This window comes from Polyodon spathula, chromosome 22 (assembly GCF_017654505.1).
Source record: "Polyodon spathula isolate WHYD16114869_AA chromosome 22, ASM1765450v1, whole genome shotgun sequence".
Taxonomy (NCBI): domain Eukaryota; kingdom Metazoa; phylum Chordata; class Actinopteri; order Acipenseriformes; family Polyodontidae; genus Polyodon; species Polyodon spathula.
In genome coordinates, this window is record NC_054555.1 from 12,686,335 (window position 1) to 12,708,110 (window position 21,776).

The 21,776-nt window shown below is 38.4% G+C and overlaps 1 protein-coding gene across 1 annotated transcript in view; it reads right to left on the reverse strand.

The window, feature by feature from the left end:
* Positions 1-35: 35 nt before the first annotated feature.
* cyfip2 (cytoplasmic FMR1 interacting protein 2) overlaps positions 36-21,776 on the reverse strand; it is a 63,919-nt gene continuing 42,178 nt past the window's right edge. Inside the window, exons 25-31 of the mRNA XM_041223643.1 lie at positions 20,101-20,191; positions 18,702-18,832; positions 10,044-10,116; positions 9,279-9,373; positions 4,935-5,173; positions 2,019-2,166; positions 36-1,635 (exon numbers count right to left, since the gene is read on the reverse strand). Coding sequence (XP_041079577.1) covers positions 1,468-1,635; positions 2,019-2,166; positions 4,935-5,173; positions 9,279-9,373; positions 10,044-10,116; positions 18,702-18,832; positions 20,101-20,191 — 945 coding nt within the window. The 3' untranslated portion in view covers positions 36-1,467. The remainder of the gene's footprint in view (positions 1,636-2,018; positions 2,167-4,934; positions 5,174-9,278; positions 9,374-10,043; positions 10,117-18,701; positions 18,833-20,100; positions 20,192-21,776) is intronic.

The following is a 21,776-nucleotide window of genomic DNA, read 5'->3' on the forward strand; positions in this document are numbered from 1 at the left end:
TTTACTTTTTCCTTTTAAAACAGTCTGGTGAACTTGACAGAAAATGCTTTCTAAATATGGCTCATAATCTTCAAAACTATGTATGAGCTTGGTAATGTTGGGATGTGTCACATAGAATACAATCATATTACTGGCTTTGCTTTATAATGTATAGAATAGCAAGACCTCGATAATATTTTTGCTTGTTTGGTGAATCTCCACAAAACTTTGCTTTATGCGTATGTAAAGACCTTCTTGTCACAGATTTGTGCCACAGAACAATTTAGTGAAAAAAATGTTATTTCTCATAAAAACAAACAAACCAAAAAAAAGCCATCGCTTAGAATTAGGTCACATGATCCAAGTTGTGTAAATGCAGAACCTTTGTGTCGTTTTTAAAAGTTAGCAAAAAAAGTGCACATTTTTCATTTAAATGCTGTACATGTAGACCGCATGTACGGTCTGGTTTATTTTTATGTAACTTGCATAATCAGAAAGAAATTGTCTTGGTGATGCTAAATGCACCACCTGCAAGCCACCCAGCCACCCATTCTGCTGGATGTCTTTGTAGTTGTTGAGTTTGCAATCATATAATAATGGATACTGCTGCACCTCCAATTAAGTTTTCGTCGTCTTGTTTTGAGGAGGGTGTTTGACGTGTGTCAAGAGTGTTTACCTTGTTTCTGATTGGTCAGTTTCATTCCAGTCACGCAAAAAAAGAAACGGATTCTATTGTAGCAATGCAAAATGTTCTCAAAGCGACGTCGCTCGCTGCTAATGTGGACACTGCCATTAGAGTGCAGTGACTTCTAAATTATTCGCTTGTGTGCAGTGTGGATGCAGCTTAAAAGCAGTTTATGTTGAAGTGAGATGACATTAACTCCTATTAAAACAACTTGTCAAAAACTTCAAACAGGATTTCAATTGACACTATGGAGCTGGTTGGCCTGACCAGCACTGTTTGTACGGTATTTACAAGAGTTGTGTATTTATATCATGGACAGCATGGCCAAAAGCTCTTCCCCATTAATGTCTTATTGTTTACCTTTAATTCTACACAATGTATTATTTTCTGTCAAGTCACATTTTCTACACGCCTTATTATATACAGTAAAATAGCATTTCTTATTGTTTAGATTTTCATATTAAGAAAGTAATCTGATGCCTCAAGTTGCTAAACAGGATTGTAGGATTAATGAGTTTGAAAATACTTGATATCTTCAGAGACCGTATCGATGATAAACTGCTTGTAAACACCAGCGAGGTATCGTTTTATACACGGCGACTTTGGACATGGTGCACTTAAACTTTTGAAGGAATTCACAAGGAGCATGCTAAGGTCAGTTGAAAGTTCTCAGTCTATCACGCAAGGCAAACAGGTTGTTCATTTTGAACAGCATGTACAGGGCATGTATAACACTCTTAATACCAGCTTGCAGGTGACCAGGCGGACAGGTTGCTAGCTCACAGGCCAGTCATGTGCTGTTTTCAACAGGTGGTGGCCAATGATTGGTGTATAGGGGGCTGGAAGCAGCGCACATGCTCCACGGTTGAACTGTCCGTTTCCACTGCCTTCATATACTTGTTTAAAATGGCAAAAACCTCGTTGTTTAAAATCTGGTACTTTCGGATCCTGTCAGCCATTTTCTTCAGGGGCTACACGATGAAAACAAATAAAAAAAAACAGGAAGAAAATGTAGTTGAGAAATGCAAATACTACTACTACTACTACTACAACTAATAATAATAATAATAATAATAATAATAATAATAATAATAATATAATAATAATAATAATAATTTCAAAACTGGACTCAAAAAAGCATTTATAAATGTTGTTATAAGAAATCATATGAATGGTTGATTTTTTTTTATACTTCAAGCAGCATTCTTATCTGAGTGGGTGGAAACAGGTGTTACAAGCAACAAGGACACAAGAAGTGCAATGATCTAGAATTTTGGAGGCAACATGCCGTTCTCACTGACACATGAAGCTGATTAGGTTAGGATCCTATCCGATTGTCAGTTTCTCTACATACCACATTCTTGATTATCTCATCTTTGCCATCCTGCCTCTGGACTTTCAAAAGGTGGTAACAGAAATCAAAGAGGTCAAAGCGACGCTGCTGTCCCAGCAAGACAACGATGGAACAGCCAGCCCAGTTCAACCCGTCTCCAAAACACTGCCTGTGAGGAAACAGACAACCACACAGCCTCAGCACAGGCATGAGAGAGAAAGCAGTGCGATACCATGGTGATACCAGTGTATTTGAACGTGGTACAACCATTAGCAGATCACAGCATTACAAACAAGGCCTGTCAGCTGATTATACAGGACTGCAATGGGTGTGCTTTGAGTATTTATTTTATTGTGATACCATTGGTAGGTCGAAATATGAAAATACGTTGTACCAGCCCCAAACATTGACATTCAAAGACCTAGTGAATGGAGTAAAAGCTGAGTATATGCACTAGAAAATAAGCAAGGTAAACTATTAATCCCACTGCAGCAGTCTTTGAACCACTACCTCTTTTTACATACATTTGTGTTGCCACTTCAGTATAGGTAAATAAAAAGAGAAATGAAAGTGTCTAAAAACTTATTAGGAGAATTTCACAAATGATTTTTTTTTTTCTCTTAAAGAAGAAATGTACAATTTAGGAATAAACAGAAGCACATGAGTTAAATCCTTGAGTACACGAGTCATTTCTCTCACTCTGACTTTCTAAGAAAAGTATTTTTGGTAGTGTTGGATTTTTTTTATCAGCAAAATTAACGAGAAGTCCATTTGAAAAACGTTTTGGCTAATGCCTTCTTTGTTTCAATTGATAGTTTGCATTCATATCTGTTTTTGTGTTGAGTGGATTTTGCAGTGTCAAAACATCCCAAACACTCACTATACAGAAGTATAGAAACTACATTTAGTAGACAATTGTTTTAGATCTTCACAGGTGTACAGTGGCTCTCAAACGTATTCACCCCCCTTGGATCTTTCCACACTTTATTGTGTTACAACATGGAATCAAAATGGATTTAAAATTAGGAGTTTTTGCCACTGATCCAACACAAAAAAAAGTCCATAATGTCAAAGTGAAAAATAAAATCTACAAACTGTTCCAAATTAATTACAAATACAAAACAGAAAATAATTGATTGGATAAGTATTTACCTCCTTGTGTCAATATTTGGTAGAGGCACCTTTGGCAGCAATTACAGCCATGAGTCTATTTGGATAAGTCTCTACCAGCTTTGCACATCTGGACACTGCAATATTTGCTCTTTGCATAATTGCTCAAGCTCCGTCAAGTTGGATGGGACCTTTGGTGAACAGCAATTTTCAACTCTTTCCACATATTCTCAATTGGATTGAGGTCCGGGCTATGACTGGGCCACTCCAGGACATTGACCTTTTTGTTTTTAAGTCACTCCAGTGTGGCTTTGGCTGTATGTTTGGGGTCATTGTCCTGCTGGAAGATGAATCTTCTACCATGTCCCAGGTCTCTTGCAGACTTCAGCAGGTTTTCCTCCAGGATTTCTCTGTACTTTGCTGCATCCATTTTGCCCTCTATCGTCACAAGCTATCAAGGCCGTGACACAGAGAAGCATACCCATAGCATGATGCTGCCACCACCATGCTTCACGGTAGGGATGGTGTTCTCAGGATGATGTGTGGTGTTAGGCTTGCGCCAAACAAATAGCGCTTAGCGTTGAGGCCAAAAAGCTCTATTTCGGTCTCATCAGACCATAGGATCTTCTTCCACTTGGTCTCAGAGTCTCCCACATGCCTTCTGGCAAACTCTAGCTGAGATTTGATGTGAGTTTTGTTCAACAATGGCTTTCTTTTTGCCACTCTCCCATAAAGGCCAGTTTTGTAAAGCACCCGGGCTATTGTTGGCGTATGCACAGTGTCTCCCAGCTCAGCTGTGGAAGACTGTAACTCCTTTAGAGTTGCCATAGGCCTCTTGGTGGTCTCCCTGACTATTGCCCTTCTCGCCCGGATACTCAGTTTTTGAGGACGGCCTGTTCTAGACAGATTCACAGTTGTGCCATATTCTCTCCATTTCTTAATAATGGACTTTATTATGCTCTGGGGGATATTCAATGCCTTGCAAAAGTTCTTATATCTTACCGTTGATTGGTGCTTTTGTAGAACCTTTTTCCGGATTTGCTTTGAATGTTCCTTCGTCTACGACATGGACTTTTTGTTAGGAAATGTACTAACCAACTGTGGGACCTCCCAGAGACAGGTGTATTTAATCTGAAATCATCTGAAACACCTTAACTGCACACAGGTGGACTCCATTCAACTAATTATGTGACTTCTAAAGACAACTGGTTGCACCAGAGCTTATTTAGGTGTGTCATAGCAAAGGGGGTGAATACTTATGCAATCAATTATTTTATGTTTTATATTTGTAATTCAATTATTTAGAACAATTTGTAGATTTTATTTTTCACTTTGACATTATGGACTTTCTTTGTGTTGATCAGTGGCAAAAACTCCTAATTAAATCCATTTTGATTCCATGCTGTAACACAATAAAATGTGGAAAAGTCCAAGGGGGGTGAATACTTTTGAGAGCCACTGTAATTTCTTTGCAAATATCACGTTTTCACAACAGATGAACAAGTGGCACTTCAGCCCCACTGTTCTGGGAACTTGAAGGGGAGGTCATATACAGTAGGTCAAAGCAGGAAAATGGAGCTAATACTAAATAAACTGAAAAAGGTAATTCCAGCTCAAGTGTACCAATGGGGTTTGTCTACTAGATTTAGTTTCTATAGTTTTAAATCACAATTAATGACTGTTTGGGAGGCAAGGTTTGACACGACAAGTTCTACTTAGTAAATACTGTAAACAGACAGATACTGTACTATAACGAATAAAAATGAAAAAAAGTAAGTGTAAATGAGTTTACATGAATGAATGATTTGAAATGTGGACAATACTCACTCAGCAGTAAACTCATTGGTCCCCACTGGGATAGAGTAGACAAACTGCATTGCGCTCCAGAGCCGATGGAACTCCACACACTCATCCACATGCATCACTCCATTGGTGGGAGGAGGCCCCCTCCACACTGCATCCTGCAAGTAACTGCGGATTCGGGTCAGAATCACCTCGAACATCGACAGGCCGCAGCAGAGGCGCTCCTTGGTCAGCAGGTCCCCTTCCCTAGCAATGGCGATTTGCTAAAATAAGCCAAAAACAAAATGCATAGCCAATAAGGTGTCAGGCCCCCTGTGACTGACCGGTGCTGCACTGAACGCTGAACCACTGCAGTCATCAGTGCAGAAATACGTTTTTTGAAAAGCAATTTTCCCACCCATTGGCACTACTGGGGTGAACAGGCAATATCCCACCCCCAGTCCCTCATACTCCTAGGACATCATTTCAGGTATGACTGCTTCTGTGAATAAGTTATCTCATTAATTAACTATTCAAACACCAGCAATATTTTGTAAGAAACTGTAAGCAGGGTCAGTTGAATAGCTTTTTGAGTCACAGATCTATGCAGCGTGATCTACCACTGTGTCATTTTTTAGATCGTCACAATACAGGCCACAACCACAATAGGTTGTTTCTCCCTTTATATGGGAATTAATCAGGAAGTAAAATATGCAAAGAAGCTGCATCATGTCTCATAATCTAGGAGGCCATAAAACAGTTGAAGCAAAGATTAATTTTGTTTGAACTGTGTTTTATAGTGAGTGCTAGACTAGTCTATACCCCAGACCGCAACGAAACCTGGAAAATCAACGTACATCCTTTTTGCTACCTCCAAAACCTAGTCTTGTCCTGTAAGCCTAAATGTGTGTCTCTCTCATATACACTCTAGGCCCTTTATCTGTATCAGACTGTAGAATCTCAGAAAATTCCTGGGACTGGCAACAGAAGCCAAGAAGAACACTGATTCACTGTAAAAGAATTCCAGTACATTGTCAGAGACAATCCACCAGTGTCAAGTGATTTCTGGTGACAGATTGTGGCAAAGATGTAGTACTTTCTTTGAAACTACAGACTGTAAAAGTATTTAAAGCTATGATATTCTCTTAATAATAATAATAATAATAATAATAATAATAATAATAATAATAATAATAATCTTATATCATCCACCGTGTAAAAATACAATTGTTTGTATGTATTTTTGTATTGGATAACTGGATAAGCAGATCTCTAGGTATATGTTAAACCATGACATACAGATTCACATACACACGCACAGGTGCCTCTACGATATCTCTTTAGCCTGGTATATCTTATGCATCACCTATGAGGGATAATAATTAATGGAGTAGATGGCTTTGAAATATATCAAGAACAAATTTGAAGAATTGACACGGTGAAGGTGTGTAAAAGGGGTGAAGAGTGGCTTCTTGTCTTTGCCAAACTGTCACTTTTTGCTTTTGTTTTTGTGCACCATTTTTTGCTTTGTGTTTTAATTCACTCTCATAGGAAAGTGAATTATTCTGAATAAATCAAACGTCCACCAGACTAGTGAAGGGATACCTGGACTCTGCTGTTTTTCCCATCTCTCAGCATCACCACCCCTGTACCGCTTACACATCATATAACATATTATCATAAGCAGCCCAATGAATCAACAAACAGTGAAACACAAAACCTTTTCCCACTCTAGTGTTGACCAGGAACAGCTACATAATTCACGAAACCTACGTTATACCCTTGAACAATAGGAGTCTCTCAGGGCTATTATAAGCCATTAGCACCTTGTTGTCGTATCATTATTCCCCTAACAATAGAAGAGACAGTGATCTCTCACCACGATAATTATATATATATATATATATATATATATATATATATATATATATATATATATATATATATATATATATATATATATATATATATATATAAAAAATTATGAATGATTATTATCATATCCAGTACACCAAGGAAGGGTTTACTGCCCCACCATTGATTTAAAATGAAAACTGGAGGAATAGGATAAATACAGTATTTATTAAATCCACTAAAGGCAGAATGATGCAGGGGCAAGCATGTTTCTGACAGCTCTATTAAGGTTGCATTTGAGGTTTTAAAATTCTCATATAAGGACTGAAACAGTACATGACTGTCTGGCCCAGGATCTCGTCTTCTGGTCACTAAGGCCGGGTGATGGATGACCGGCGACCCCCAGAAGGGAGATACAGTTGCAAAGGAGATGGTGGAACTTGCAGAACAAGTATTGGAAGGTGAGCCTGGACTATATAGATTAACCAATAGGATTAGTGTAGCAAGCTCAGCCTTGCCCGCAGAACTACCGCAAGCCTCAATTTAAGATGCCTCTGATAAAGATTTTCTCTTTAAGATTACAGATTGCAGGTAAGGGGAGCCACCTGCATTTTAGAATTGTAACAGCATGGAATTAATAATGGAATTTATTTTTGTACAGCGCCTTTCATAGTGGACCACCATCACAAAGTGCGTTACAAGATACAAGACTAGGGTGTAAGACCTATGCATCAGCTGCAGAGTCACTTGCAAGAACGTCTCACCCGAAAGACAGAGCACAGGGAGGTTAAGTGACTTACTCTGGGTCACACAATGAGTCAGTGGCTGGGATTTGAAACGGGTACTCCCTGGTTACAAGCCTGTTTCTTTAATCACTGGACCACACAGCCTCCTTTTAAAGGGTTATAGAACACCTTGCAGTGTTTACAAGACATGCATTAGTTTACTGTATCCCGTGTTGTGTGTAACACAGCAATATGTTTTTTAATAAAACCACATTTTTTTTCATATATCCATAAATGTGACTTTCTGTGTTTATTATAATGAGCAGTAGCCTGCTATGCTCTTTCAGTGTTTATAGGACATAGTTCTTTTGTTCTGGGGGTGCTTTATCTGTGTTTACCAGTTTAAGCATAAAACTGAAACCCTAGTCACAAACCGGCTGGGAAATAAAACCACTTCTTAACTTATTGGATTTATACTTAAGAGGATTTGTCCCACAAGGCTTTTAATGTATTCAGATCATGCTCTCCCTTGTGACAACACAGAAACTCTCATTGTATCACTACAGTAAATACAACACTGTGTTTCTTGTAAAACAAAACCAAGTGTGAGATTAGCTTTTCTATATTTACTCATGGAAGAGTAGTCAGTATGATAAAGCCTCACTCCCTCACGGCTTAGCATTTGCTGGGTCTGTAACTGGCAGAATAAACACGCTTCAAACATCCTGCAAGCATCAAGTCAAGTGAAACACGGATGCTAGGGAATGACAAACAGGGCATCAAATTTCAGCAGAGGATCCCAAACAGAAACTTAATTCAAATGCACGTATAACACAATACATCTAATATTACAGCGACAAAGGGGCGTGTTATGATGTAATGTATGAGTCACAGTTAGTAGGTAATGTACTGTGCAGTGCTCTGTATTCTACAGGATTCAAATATGAAATCTGCTAAATAAATAGTTCCTTCCCATTAGCTGCACAAACAACGATATGTAAGTGCATCCAGGTCATAGCAGATTTAAGCCCCTTTTACTCCCACCTTGGTCCGGACCCAGGTATTAATCTCGTGTAGTGTGAAACCACGTATCTGGGTCGTACACGGGTTAACCCAGGTCCCAGCGACCCATCTCAGGATGTGGGTTGACATTTTTTGACCCAGGCTGAGCGAGACAAAATACATGATGGCCGTTTGTGAGCTGATGCAATAACAAACAGCCATGCCTGCGTGAAGGTTTCACTTCCGCAAGGAACATTTCTGTTTAGCCATATTTTTGTTGATTGAGACACAGCATGAGCCAGATTGGTTCAATCCAGAGAAGTTTGGAAGGAAGCACCCATGAGAAGCTGCTTCCAGGGGCACTGATACGCAGTATTGTGCACTTGCGGCTGTCACCCAGGTCAACCCTGCTTTATCAAAAGCAGTGTTTAAATTGTGTACCCGACCCGCATGACACTGGACCCTGACCCGAGTACAGCATGCCACTGTGAAAGGGTCTTTAGCAGGGATCTGATCTCTCGTAAATAATGCATTTAAATACAGATGGTTTTGAAACTCAAGACTGGGTGCAGGATGATGACCTAACCCTGATGTGTAGCTGATTCAACTTATTTTGTGAAAACAGGACTTGTAGGGATTAAACCAAGCTTTGCACATGTTGTGAACTGTAACAATAACTCTATATAAACTATGGTCAAGCCACCAAAACGGTAGTATATCTAAGAAGCCAGCACTCACTGCATCTGAAAGGGAGCTTATAATCACTACCGCCCCTACTGGCAACATTACTTTACTACAGACTCCTTACCTGAGGGGTCCCAAGCCTCTCAATCAGGGGAACCAGATGAAGTGGCGCATACTTTGCCTCTAGTCTTTTCATCCGCACTTCTAAACGCTCTCCCTCTGTTCAAAGAAAAGAAAGAGACATTGAGTCAAAGAGCACAGCTTCAAACTGTTTTTCTCAGTAATAGGGAAAGATGTGCCTTTACAGTATTCTGTACACTCATACATGTATAATTGAACCACTTCTTATGAATCCTTTGCTTGACAATTAACCTGTTTCAATATAAAGTTATTTACACTCCTCTGGATAGCTGAATATCCAGTTTTGCAAAATTGCATATTATTATTTAGCTCTTCATGGCCTGGGAGCAATGTACTGTCACTTGTCATGTACGACAACCACTATCAAGCTTGACCGAGAGAATCACAGAATACAATATCGAATATAAAGCCAGAAACCAATAATTCACATGAACACTATATTTGAGTCATATTAGGTCACAGGTCAAAGTGAAGAGTACTGTAGTTTCCATAACATTGAAAATAGAAAGTCGGCATGTCAAACAGTTATAGTTGTTTAGATAGGAGCCTTACGTGCAGTTGACCAATCATTTTAGCTTAATATAAATGTCTAATAAAAACAGTTATTCTACTTTATAAAGCTTAGTCAATATTGAATGCCATAGTGGGATTTATTAATAACCTCAATACCTGCAAGCTGATCAATGCCTTTTAGTTAAAAACAGTCCAAAAAATTGAGAGAAGTAAAACATGAAACACATTAATTTACCTTTTATGTAGACTCTGGGCAGGATGTTTTGAAATGGTGCTGCATGAAGTAGATCACAAACTTCTTCTTGGGACTAGAAAAAGAAGATTGTATTTAAACAGCACCATCACTATTGCTAACTAGTCTTAGTCAATGGGGTCTATTTAAATAATGGCAGATCAAATACCACCACTCTTCATCTCTATACTAAGCCAGCTAAGGTTTTCACAGGGGTTATTTTTTGATCCACTTAATAAAATCTACAATCAATACATACAGTGAATGAGGTTCACAGAAAAACAAGATTGTAAAGGGTGTTTAGAGTGGTTTATTAGACCCCAATGACTTCCAAGAATTACACACCAAAAATAAACACACATCTATTTAAAAAAAAAAAAAAAACACAAGAAAATAATATTTTAGAGCATGTAGCTTTACATTTTAACAATTTTTACTTTTCTTTCTTACTGTCCTGAAAATAAACCTTAAGATGCTACTGATAACTATTGAGATAGTTTTATACACCACTCACCAGCCTAGCTGAAAGAGTCTGCATCATCTAATAACTTGTAAAAGAAAGTCAGCTATACAAAAACATCAACACGCATACCTACTCAAGTAAAAGGGCAGTAAAATGTTAAAATCTAATTCAAAGCTACTACTTAAAAATGCAAGCATCTCCAATACACCAATATAACCATGCACTACAGCCCAATATGGAGAAAGCAAAAACACCCCCCTACATTAAAAACATAAGAACATAAGAAAGTTTACAAACGAGAGGAGACCATTCGGCCCATCTTGCTTGTTTGGTTGTTAGTAGCTTATTGATCCCAGAATCTCATCAAGCAGCTTCTTGAAGGATCCCAGTTTGTCAGCTTCAACAACATTACTGGGGAGTTGATTCCAGACCCTCACAATTCTCTGTGTAAAAAAGTGCCTCCTATTTTCTTCAGATCTATATATCTATATTCATCAGATATGAATTCCAAGTGGAGTTAGTCATAATCATCAAAAGGACACATTTTAAGACTGCATTTCTTAGTGGATATAGCAGCCCATAACAACGCCAAATCCAATCAATTAGACTTTTTCAAAATAGCTTGTAATACAAGTCATTTCCATTCCGTGCTCAAGTTAAATGGTTCAGCAATTTTGCCATTTTTGAATGTCTCCAAAACATCAGCAAGCCCCATTGTTCTTTTAACATTTTAATTCTAGAGATGTCGTAACGCTTGTTTACTCTGAGGCCCGTTTTAAGGATTGTTTTCTAAAGAGTCTTTGTAAACATTCTCTTAGGTTAGAAGCTTCAAATGTCATTCAAGTGCTTTTTTACTTACATTTCCCTTACTACTTGATGACATTTGTAATCATTCAGGCAGGTTCTGTGTTCAGTTGCTCCTTATTGAGTTATTACAATAATTACAAATATTTTCTCTAAATCGGCCTCGACGTGGTTTAGAGCTTGCTTTGAGTTGAAAGGTTACATTGTCACATGATTTAAATGGGATGAGGAATGCTGTTAGTCCCAGCATTTAGGATTATCCAGGCAAACTCATAACCAGGTAAAGGAAGATGTAGAGAAAAATGGTAATAACTCAATATTCGAGGTACAGATCTCCGAACAGGAGTTATTGCAAACACCATGAAACAGTAAGAGAAATCCAAACAGCAGCTGTCTGAAACTTGATAACACACTTCCAAAAAGTTTTCACAAGCTACAAACGTAACTCCATTATTCAAAACATGAAGGTATGAATGTTTATCAAATTGTATTCATTTCATGTAATCATTTAGAAACATGTAAACTGTTTGAATTCATGTTCTGAAAGTTTGTGGGAACAGTTTGACTGGTAAGAGTCAGAAACTGTCTGGCAAAACTTGGCACAAGGGGGTCTCTGCAGTGCGTAAGACCATCATCTATTAAGAGGCAAGGGAAGCAGACTTGAAATCTTTGTCTAATACAGGTAGCACATTTGTTGTAATATTGTAATAATAAAAAAAGAGTAATGAGTTCTCAGTCTATATGATTATCAGTAGAGTTCCAATGGTATTTGTTAAACAAAATAAAACAAACCTAAACAAAGGAATAAAGAATGCGGAGGAGGGTTTAAAATGTCAAATGAGGAACTTAATTAACTACAATCCTTTTTATCAATACAATTCTAATTGTCAATTTCCAAAGTGTTGTTTTAAAGAAAATAATGAGAAAAATTGTTTCCTAATAGCGATTGTGCTGTCTCCATGAAGGCTCCACCGTGTGGTAGCTGACCTTGACTATCGTTAGCGCCCTCGCCATCACCTCGGGACTCCAGTTTCAGTCAGCTATCACACGATAGAGCCTTAACCAACTGGCAGTATCACTTAAACAAGCATATGAGATGGGCAGGAGAGCCTCCCGGAATGTTTCATTTTGTAACAGTTCCACTTTTCTTTTCATAAAATGGTACAAACTGCACACTGGAGAGCTTTGATAAAATGAAACCATTTAATTTATAGATGAGATGACCCAGAAATCTTCCTCTCAGAGTTGAATTTTTTTTTTTAAAGCAGTTAGCTCTTGAGTGCTTATCTGCAAAATCTATTTTCACACTACTGAACACCAATTATAAATCATGCAATTAAAGATTTACTAAAATAACAATAGGTAGTAGTAATATGTGATTTTTGTACACAATAAATCACTGCAACACAAAATAAAAGCAAAGAAGACAAAGCCCTGTAATACAAGAAATGTTTGCAGGGACAAAATATTCAGTTTTCAAAATCGTTAAATCAATTTGTACAGCAAGGTGCTTTTGCTAATATCTTCTGCATTACTGAAGACAGGTGCACAGACATTTCATGTCTTACATCAATCTACCAAGACTTATTCCTAAACACAAAGAACATGCAGTCAATTGTTATTCTATTTGGTAAAGTGGAAATGAATGTTATAGGTTGAAGGGCCTTAATCACAAAAGCGCAAGGACTGATTTAAGGATTGTCTTTTTTAAAACACCTTTTGATCAATTCAATCAAGCTTACAGTTCATGAAATCTTGTTCTGTTTTAGAGATATGCTATTAAGTTATTCTTAGGGCTCCTGTTTTTGTGTTTTTTCATTTTATTTTTCAGTGTTTCTTTTTTTTAACTATTTTCAAGTTTTATGTAAATCGTTTTTTGGGGGCTTTTGCTTTTTATATACTGTATGACATTAGTGTTTTCGATTACTTTCCAAAATGCTTGAGAGATTTTACTGTCAAAATGTGTATAGTAGTAACTGGACAGTACTTGCACACTGAAGTTGTACCTTCTTTCCTTTGCTGTTTTCCACAACGAAATCTTTAAGGTCACGGGCAAATTCTTCTGGGTTTTTTGTGTGTAGTGCTTTTTTTTTTTTTTTACATTTCTGTTTGAAAACCTCTGTATCTTAACTGTAATACAGCTTTAAATCACACAAGCAAGCCTCCATTCCTAACTAATCCATTTTAAATCTCGCAAGCAGTCTCCAATAGCAATGTAGGAATGTGCTGTCAGTCAGTAGTTGGGGTGGGTTTAAAGTATTCAGAACAAATCAATGATAGATGCAAATCAGGAAAGCGGGACAGTGCCCAGCTGCAATGGGAAACATCTTTTTTTTTTTTTTTTTTTTTGTAGCAGTGGGTTTTTAAGGGGTGGCCAATGTGCACTGATTAACCGTTGTCACTGTTTTTCCGGTGGTTTCTAGTGTTTACTGGCTATACACAGATTTTTGTTCTAAGAGCACATTAAACACTCTTCAACAATCTGTCCTTAAACAGCTGTCTTTAAAACAGTCCTTAACGTTTTGTTAATACGGCCGAATGTCAGTAACACAAGAATTCAGAAATGAATGATAAAAAAAGCACTGCAAAAATAAACCATCCAGTGCTTGCAGCGCCCTCTAAACCATGCAGTGCTGGCAGCGCCCTCTAAACCACGCAGTGCCCTCTAAACCACGCAGTGTTTGCAGCGCCCTCTAAACCATGCAGTGCTGGCAGCGCCCTCTAAACCATGCAGTGCTGGCAGCGCCCTCTAAACCACGCAGTGCTTGCAGCGCCCTCTAAACCACGCAGTGCTTGCAGCGCCCTCTAAACCATGCAGTGCTTGCAGCGCCCTCTAAACCACGCAGTGCTGGCAGCGCCCTCTAAACCACGCAGTGCTTGCAGCGCCCTCTAAACCATGCAGTGCTGGCAGCACCCTCTAAACCACGCAGTGCTTGCAGCGCCCTCTAAACCATGCAGTGCTGGCAGCGCCCTCTAAACCACGCAGTGCTTGCAGCGCCCTCTAAACCATGCAGTGCTGGCAGCGCCCTCTAAACCATGCAGTGCTGGCAGTGCCCTCTAAATCATGCAGTGCCCTCTAAACCACGCAGTGCTTGCAGCGCCCTCTAAACCATGCAGTGCTGGCAGCGCCCTCTAAACCATGCAGTGCTGGCAGTGCCCTCTAAATCATGCAGTGCCCTCTAAACCACGCAGTGCTTGCAGCGCCCTCTAAACCACGCAGTGCTGGCAGCGCCCTCTAAACCATGCAGTGCTGGCAGCGCCCTCTAAACCACGCAGTGCTGGAAGCGCCCTCTAAACCATGCAGTGCTGGCAGTGCCCTCTAAATCATGCAGTGCCCTCTAAACCACGCAGTGCTTGCAGCGCCCTCTAAACCATGCAGTGCTTGCAGCGCCCTCTAAACCATGCAGTGCTGGCAGCGCCCTCTAAACCACGCAGTGCTTGCAGCGCCCTCTAAACCACGCAGTGCTGGCAGCGCCCTCTAAACCATGCAGTGCTGGCAGCGCCCTCTAAACCATGCAGTGCTGGCAGCGCCCTCTAAACCACGCAGTGCTTGCAGAGCCCTCTAAATCATGCAGTGCTGGCAGCGCCCTCTAAACCACGCAGTGCTTGCAGAGCCCTCTAAATCATGCAGTGCTGGCAGCGCCCTCTAAATCATGCAGTGCTGGCAGCGCCCTCTATACTCTACAAATCAAGACATTTGAATTAACACCATGGAGTTTTTACAGTAGCAATTTTAGGGCCAATGTTAATTTGAAGCCTTGAAAAACAGCTTTACAGCATATTAATGCATCAATGGAATTGACTTATGATCATTCTTAATTCAGCTTTATCAGCTATAAAGACTCTATTTGCATCTGATATTTAGAATTGAATACTATTGCATATAAATCAAAGTAAACGGCCAAATTTGTTCTCAATGTAGTTATTTGTAGTTAATAAAGTAATAAAGTAAAAAGGGGCTCCAAACTAAAAACTCATAAAGATACACTGTTTCCATGACAACCCAAACTCAATACAGTACTGAAAAATAAATGATAAAAAAAAGAAGCTGTAAGTGCTTTTCGTTATCATGGAAATGAACTAATACCTTACCACCTTTAATGTTGCCAGCATGTAAAAAAAAACAACAAAAAAAAAAACACATAAGGTTTAGTTGCAGGGGGAAAAAAAAAGTGAGAATTATATACACCAGATCAGAATGATTACTACCTGTATGGTAATCTAGGTTCAGCATATAGTATGCACTACAACAAATATCATTCACACTGAAAACATCTTGACATACTCGACAGTGTGCTTGCACATTTAATAATAGCAACTCAACAAGGCACTCAGGCAAGAGGCTGTTTCCTGTATGCATTTGTTTTTCTAAATGTTGCTTTCCTGTATAAAACATTGTACATAGCAAACAAGCACAAGATGAACTCCTTTATCAATTACTTGGTAAAATAAAGATTTTATTTTATGTTTTATGATTTGTTGCAATCACTGAGTGGTTCTTACTGCAATTACTCAAATATAGTTTTTTTTTTTTTTTTTGTTAAGCTTCGACTACAAGTTCAACAGAGGCTCTTTGGTTTTTGTTGCCTGCCATGGACATACAGAATGAGTGGTTTTTAATAGAAAGAGCCAGCACCCAGGGTTCTCCCCAAACCTTTTCAGCTGGGCAAGCCACCCGGCGAAGTGGCTGACGCCGCCCACCTGAAAAACCCAGAGCCGCCTGTTTTGCAAATGCTACTGTGCCTTTAACGATAAGGACTGATTGCGCTGCTAGCGGGCTAAATCACTTGCATGTGCTGCGTGAAAAAAAATATTGGAACCACATGACAGTTGTGTTGCTGTGTTACGTCTTGACAATACATTTAACCAATCAGAGAGTTGAAGGGGTGGGTTTTCCGTCTGAAGCACTTCGAGAGGCTGAAACGTTAATGAAATGCATGATGAAAAAAATGTAGAAAATGAATAAGAGCAACCCCATACAGTCAACGAAGAGCAACTTGTAGAAAGTGAATTGGAAGAACCGCAAGAGACCAGTGAATAAAAAAAAGAAACATCCTGATAGTGGGTATGAGGTTATGTGAGGAAAAAAAATGGAAATGGCTTTTTTACAGCAAATAATCTGCCAGAAACGCAAAAAAGATTGCAAAGGATCAGAGTGTAAATGGAGCAGTGTAGCCTGTGTACGAATTAGGGTGGATTACTATGAATTATTCACTTTCTTATTATTATTCAAATTCTTTGTCTCATTATATATTTAAGGTAAGGCAATTTTAATTGTCTGTTAAAAGGGCTTCTGGCTATAATGCTCTGCCACCCAGCTACACAGAATTCCTGGGGAGAACCCTGGGACCCACTAGGAAACTTGACCCAAAGAGGCAGATCACTAGATGGTGCTGTCTCTTACTTCCATAAACACACTTGCTGATCTAGCGTATGTTACATTCATCTATGGCAGACAACTAGAAGAGATAAGCAATTAATAAACTTAGAGCCCAAGAACCTTAACATTTGACAAAGCAAAAAAACTAAAAACACAGTACATGAATACATGAATAACTGAAAGCATCATACAAAGTTCAGCAGACAGTAAAAACACATGTCAAATGGAATATGAAGCTGTGTGATAGAAGACGATTGAGGGGGATCTCCTGTGTTTGACCTTTTCACTGCTCTTTGTATTTTTTATGTTGGTCACCGTCTTTGTTTGGGGTGGGGTGGTACAAACAACAATAAACACCTCTATATTACAATGAACAGTATTGAAATGAAAAGGTAAACACTGGCAGATCTGGAACCATGTAGTTTGCAATGCATGGAAATGGACATCTTTTCAACTGCTGAGGTATAGAAAGGTACGCAATTTTTAATAATAGAATTGGACACAGTGCAGCATTCCTAACACTATAATGAGGGTTTCATAATACTATCTGTATAATCTTTCAGAATCACCTTGAAAACTGACGTAGCATTCATAACAAGTTCTGGGATTGAAGATTCAGCCTCACGGGTGTGACTGTGACAGATAAAACGCTTTTACTGTACTTCTTCATTTATTAAATAATATATTTTTGGCAGCATTACAGTAACAAACATTATTACAACATATGAATGCATGTTATGTTTGTTTTCAATGTGATTATAAAGGGTTATGCAGGCAATTATACAATGTTAAGTGGCATTTATTAATAATCAACCCATAGTCTCAATATTCAACTCAATTTTTTTCCCCCTCATCTTAAACATATTAAATCCTTTTATTTTCAGTTCTGCTGTCACTTTCAAATAAAATAATATTCAAGGTTTTTGTAATATTAGCTGGTATTTTTGTGGCCTGCATTTTTTAAACACCTGTTTACTTTTCACCAAAAATAGCAGAACAAAATTATTAACCTGAACAAGCTGGAACAATATGTTCTAAAAACTGCTATGAAAACTAAATGAGAAATCAGATTGCACAAGAAAGTAACAGTCATAACTATACAACACACTTAAAACTAGAACTATAAAAACACACTTTGTAAAGTCTTTAAGTATCTCTTAAGGTCTTCTTTATTCAGGGACAGATTATTCTTCTACTGAAGTGAAATTAGTATTCATAAATCATATTTAAAATTGTCTCCAAGAGTTTCCTGTTGGTGTTTAGTCCCACAACATATGTTTCAGAAAACTAGAGGACTTATTTGTCTTATTTGACTTCTATAAAGGCAGCAGGAATAGTTACAGCAACTGTCCAAATACACGAAAAAGTACTTTTTTTTTATTATCTAAAAATGCCGTTCTTCATAGTAATGCATTACAGCTTGACCAGATACAAAACATACAGGGAAATGGGGCTGATAAAAAAAAATAAATAAAAAAATTCAGATGCAACATTTTAGGTCCACTGTTGTTTACATCATTGAAATAGACTCCACTATACAATTGTACGGTGTGTACTCTATACAGCATTTTATTAAACATCTTGAACAGCTTAATATGCTGGCTATATTTAGGAGATTTTGGAGGAAAAATGAACTTGCATACAATGGTGCCTATAAATGATATTTAATACACACGCTAATACACAAAGGAACCCTTTGTGCACCTACATGCTGCATCAGCCTAGTGTTAAACTCGGTATTCCCATCATGTCCATGAAACGGATGGAGGCAGTGTGCTCACCTGGTCTTGTAAACACTGTATGTAAAAGGATTTTTAAAATCCCTTTATATTGTCTAACATTGTCTAATTGTCTAGTGTCACAACTTGGCACATCAAATGCATTGACTATACATTCCTGTGGATGCTCTTTGGATTTTGGCTGAACACAAACAGTAAGCCAGCACTGGCTGTTTTAAGTGTTCCATAATTAGTATTTCTGAGCTCCACTGTACATAATAAATACATGTTCTTACCAAAGCTTGCTCGATGAGGAGACAGAACAGGATGGCGTTCCCCACTTCTCGAAGACTTTGGAACACATCAGTTTTCAGCTCTGCGTACTCTATGATGTCTTTGAGTTGGTGATGGAAAAACTCCAGAATACCTAGAAGACATGCGAGTGGAGATGGAACTGACGAGAGGATCATGCTTCCTTATGATGTAGTTAGAGTAAAGTGCAGAAACGGAAAGTAACAGCCTGGGAAAAGGTGTCAAAATGAAACTGAGCACTGGTAAATGTGGGAAAAACAACTTGGGTACAGATGGAAGATCTGTATTTCATAAAGGTGTTCATATATATTTTTTTGTTACCAGAATCCAAAAGATTCCACTTTTTTCACAATGTTTTTGTGTTGTAGTTACTACTGTCCCACTAGAGTAAGTATTGACAACCGTTTTTTGCTTGTCACCTGAACCCGGTTCAGACCCAGGCTTCCAGAAGTAAAAGGTATGACAAACTCGTGTAATGTTCTGTCTAAGTTTTATTGCCATCAAGTATCTTTCAATCCAACAGGCCGTATTTGTGCAATTTTTACAGTTTCCGAAGGCAATTAAACCATTTTATTAAATTACCATTTTATTGGAAGAAATTAGGAGCAGGTGTTCTGAGCAACTGTTGCCTTGTCCCTGGTTGGGAGAAATGGTTTCTATAATAGTGTCTCATTGAGGAAACCCACTGCTCGTAACAGAGTGCTGCAGCTTCAGCACATGCTCTTTCTGTAATGAAACATCACATGCTCTACCTCAGCAGGGTTATTCACATTGAGTCTGCCTCAGGAACATGTGCATTTCAAATGCTAAGGTGCTCAGTGAATACAGATATTCTATATATATACTCATATTCTCTTTAAAACTGTGCTCACGTAATCCGCGTACCTAACTACACACTTTACTTCAAAGCGAATGTCTTTGGGCCGGTTTCATCATTATAAGCTTTGAAGAATTGAAAAGCTGTTCCATTTCCCCACACTATTATAGCTCCTGTAACAATTTACAATCCACTGCCTCCATTGTCAGAAATGTTTGTTTCAAATACAGTTTAATTGATGAAATGAGGATTTCCTTGTCACGCACAGACTGGGGGGCTCCAATAATAACATGGAAGAGAAAACTCAAATGTAATTCTGGATGTTAAAAAACACTCCAGTAAGACAGATTCATATATATTTTTTCAAACTGCACTATAAGCTGCTAACCAGGCACTATGATTTAATTCTAAACAGTGAATTATGGCCATAGTGACCTCAAACACATTGCAATACATTTAAACCACTGTGGTATACAAGATTTGTATGCAATGGACTTCCCCTTCTCTTCCCCTATCTTAACACGTACTTATTTTTCACATGAATTGGTTGGAAGGAGAGGGTTTACCTGGAGATCCATATTCATGCCTTGGAAGGCGACAGATTTTGGGCATCACTTCTATCAGCGTTTTCACATACTGAAGGATTGTTCCCTGCAGCTGCAATATAACAGAAACACAGGTTACAATGGAAGCATTACAAGGAACACAGGATTACTATGGAAGCATTACAAGGAACACATGGTTACTATGGAAGCATTACAAGGAACACAGTGTTACTATGGAAGCATTACAAGGAACACAGGTTACAATGGAAGCATTACAAGGAACACAGGGTTACAATTGAAGCATTACAAGGAACACAGTGTTACTATGGAAGCATTACAAGGAACACAGGTTACAATGGAAGCATTACAAGGAACTCAGGGTTACTATGGAAGCATTACAAGGAACACAGGGTTACAATGGAAGCATTACAAGGAACACAGGTTACAATGGAAGCATTACAAGGAACACAGGGTTACAATGGAAGCATTACAAGGAACACAGGGTTACTATGGAAGCATTACAAGGAACACAGGTTACAATGGAAGCATTACAAGGAACTCAGGGTTACTATGGAAGCATTACAAGGAACACAGGGTTACAATGGAAGCATTACAAGGAACACAGGGTTACAATGGAAGCACTACAAGGAGCAAAAAGAGAACAAAATTAGTTTCAGGAACAAACGTAAATGGGCCTGTAACATAAAGCTCTATCATTATAATATGCAGTGCTAATAACAATGCTCTTATACCTTGGTTTGCCATGTTTTATTTGTATGTGCTTTACTATACCTTGCTTCACAAAGTTACCTATACTTTATTATACTGTGCTATGCTTGCACAATGGAAAACTTTTTTAAGGGTGACATCATTGTATTGGTATGACAATTGAACAAATGTAAAGGCATTGACTAGAAAACAATACAGAACATGTTTTACACGGTTATGATTGGAAAATCACACCATATGAAGATTCAATATAGAAGCACAGATTATTAAATCTGTCATATGCAGTTCAGGATGTAAAACACGTGAAAATTTAATGACTATAATAATATGTTTCTAAGTGTTTGGTGGCTACCTTTAATGAATCTGAGAGTGCTTCCTGACACAGCAGAGGGCCTGAGAAATACACTCTCAACTTGATTAGAGGTTGCCACAAGCACTTTTTGAAACATACAAAAAAAAAAAAGAGTATCACATTAAAGAGAGAGGGACCTCTTCTGAAGCAAAGGCAATATTACAGAGAATGAATCAACTGTAACGGTACAAAACTAGCAAGGAACAGCGACAAGTCGAAGGAAGAAACAGTTCAATTATTGTTAGTAGTGCCTTAGCAGTTTTTTTCGTTCCTTTTTTTAAAATGAAAATATGCCTTTTCACAGCATGTTTTATCGCATCTGAATATTTAAAACTAAATGTAAAGCAAAGTGGAGAGGCACAGTTTTGGAGTACCAGGCATTCCCTTTGTCAATGGTACCCCACTGGTAAAATTTCCACTAACTTTGGGTTAGCTGGTGACCAGAGTGGGAATAAATATTAACTAGTCACTTCTGGTGAGGCGTGTGACCAGAGTAAGAACACATATTAACTAGCCACTCCCTGGGCCCCTCCATGTATATACAATCATCAACAAGGTTACAGCAAATAGAATAATTCAGGGCGTAGACAACAAACAGTGTGGAGCTTTATGTGAA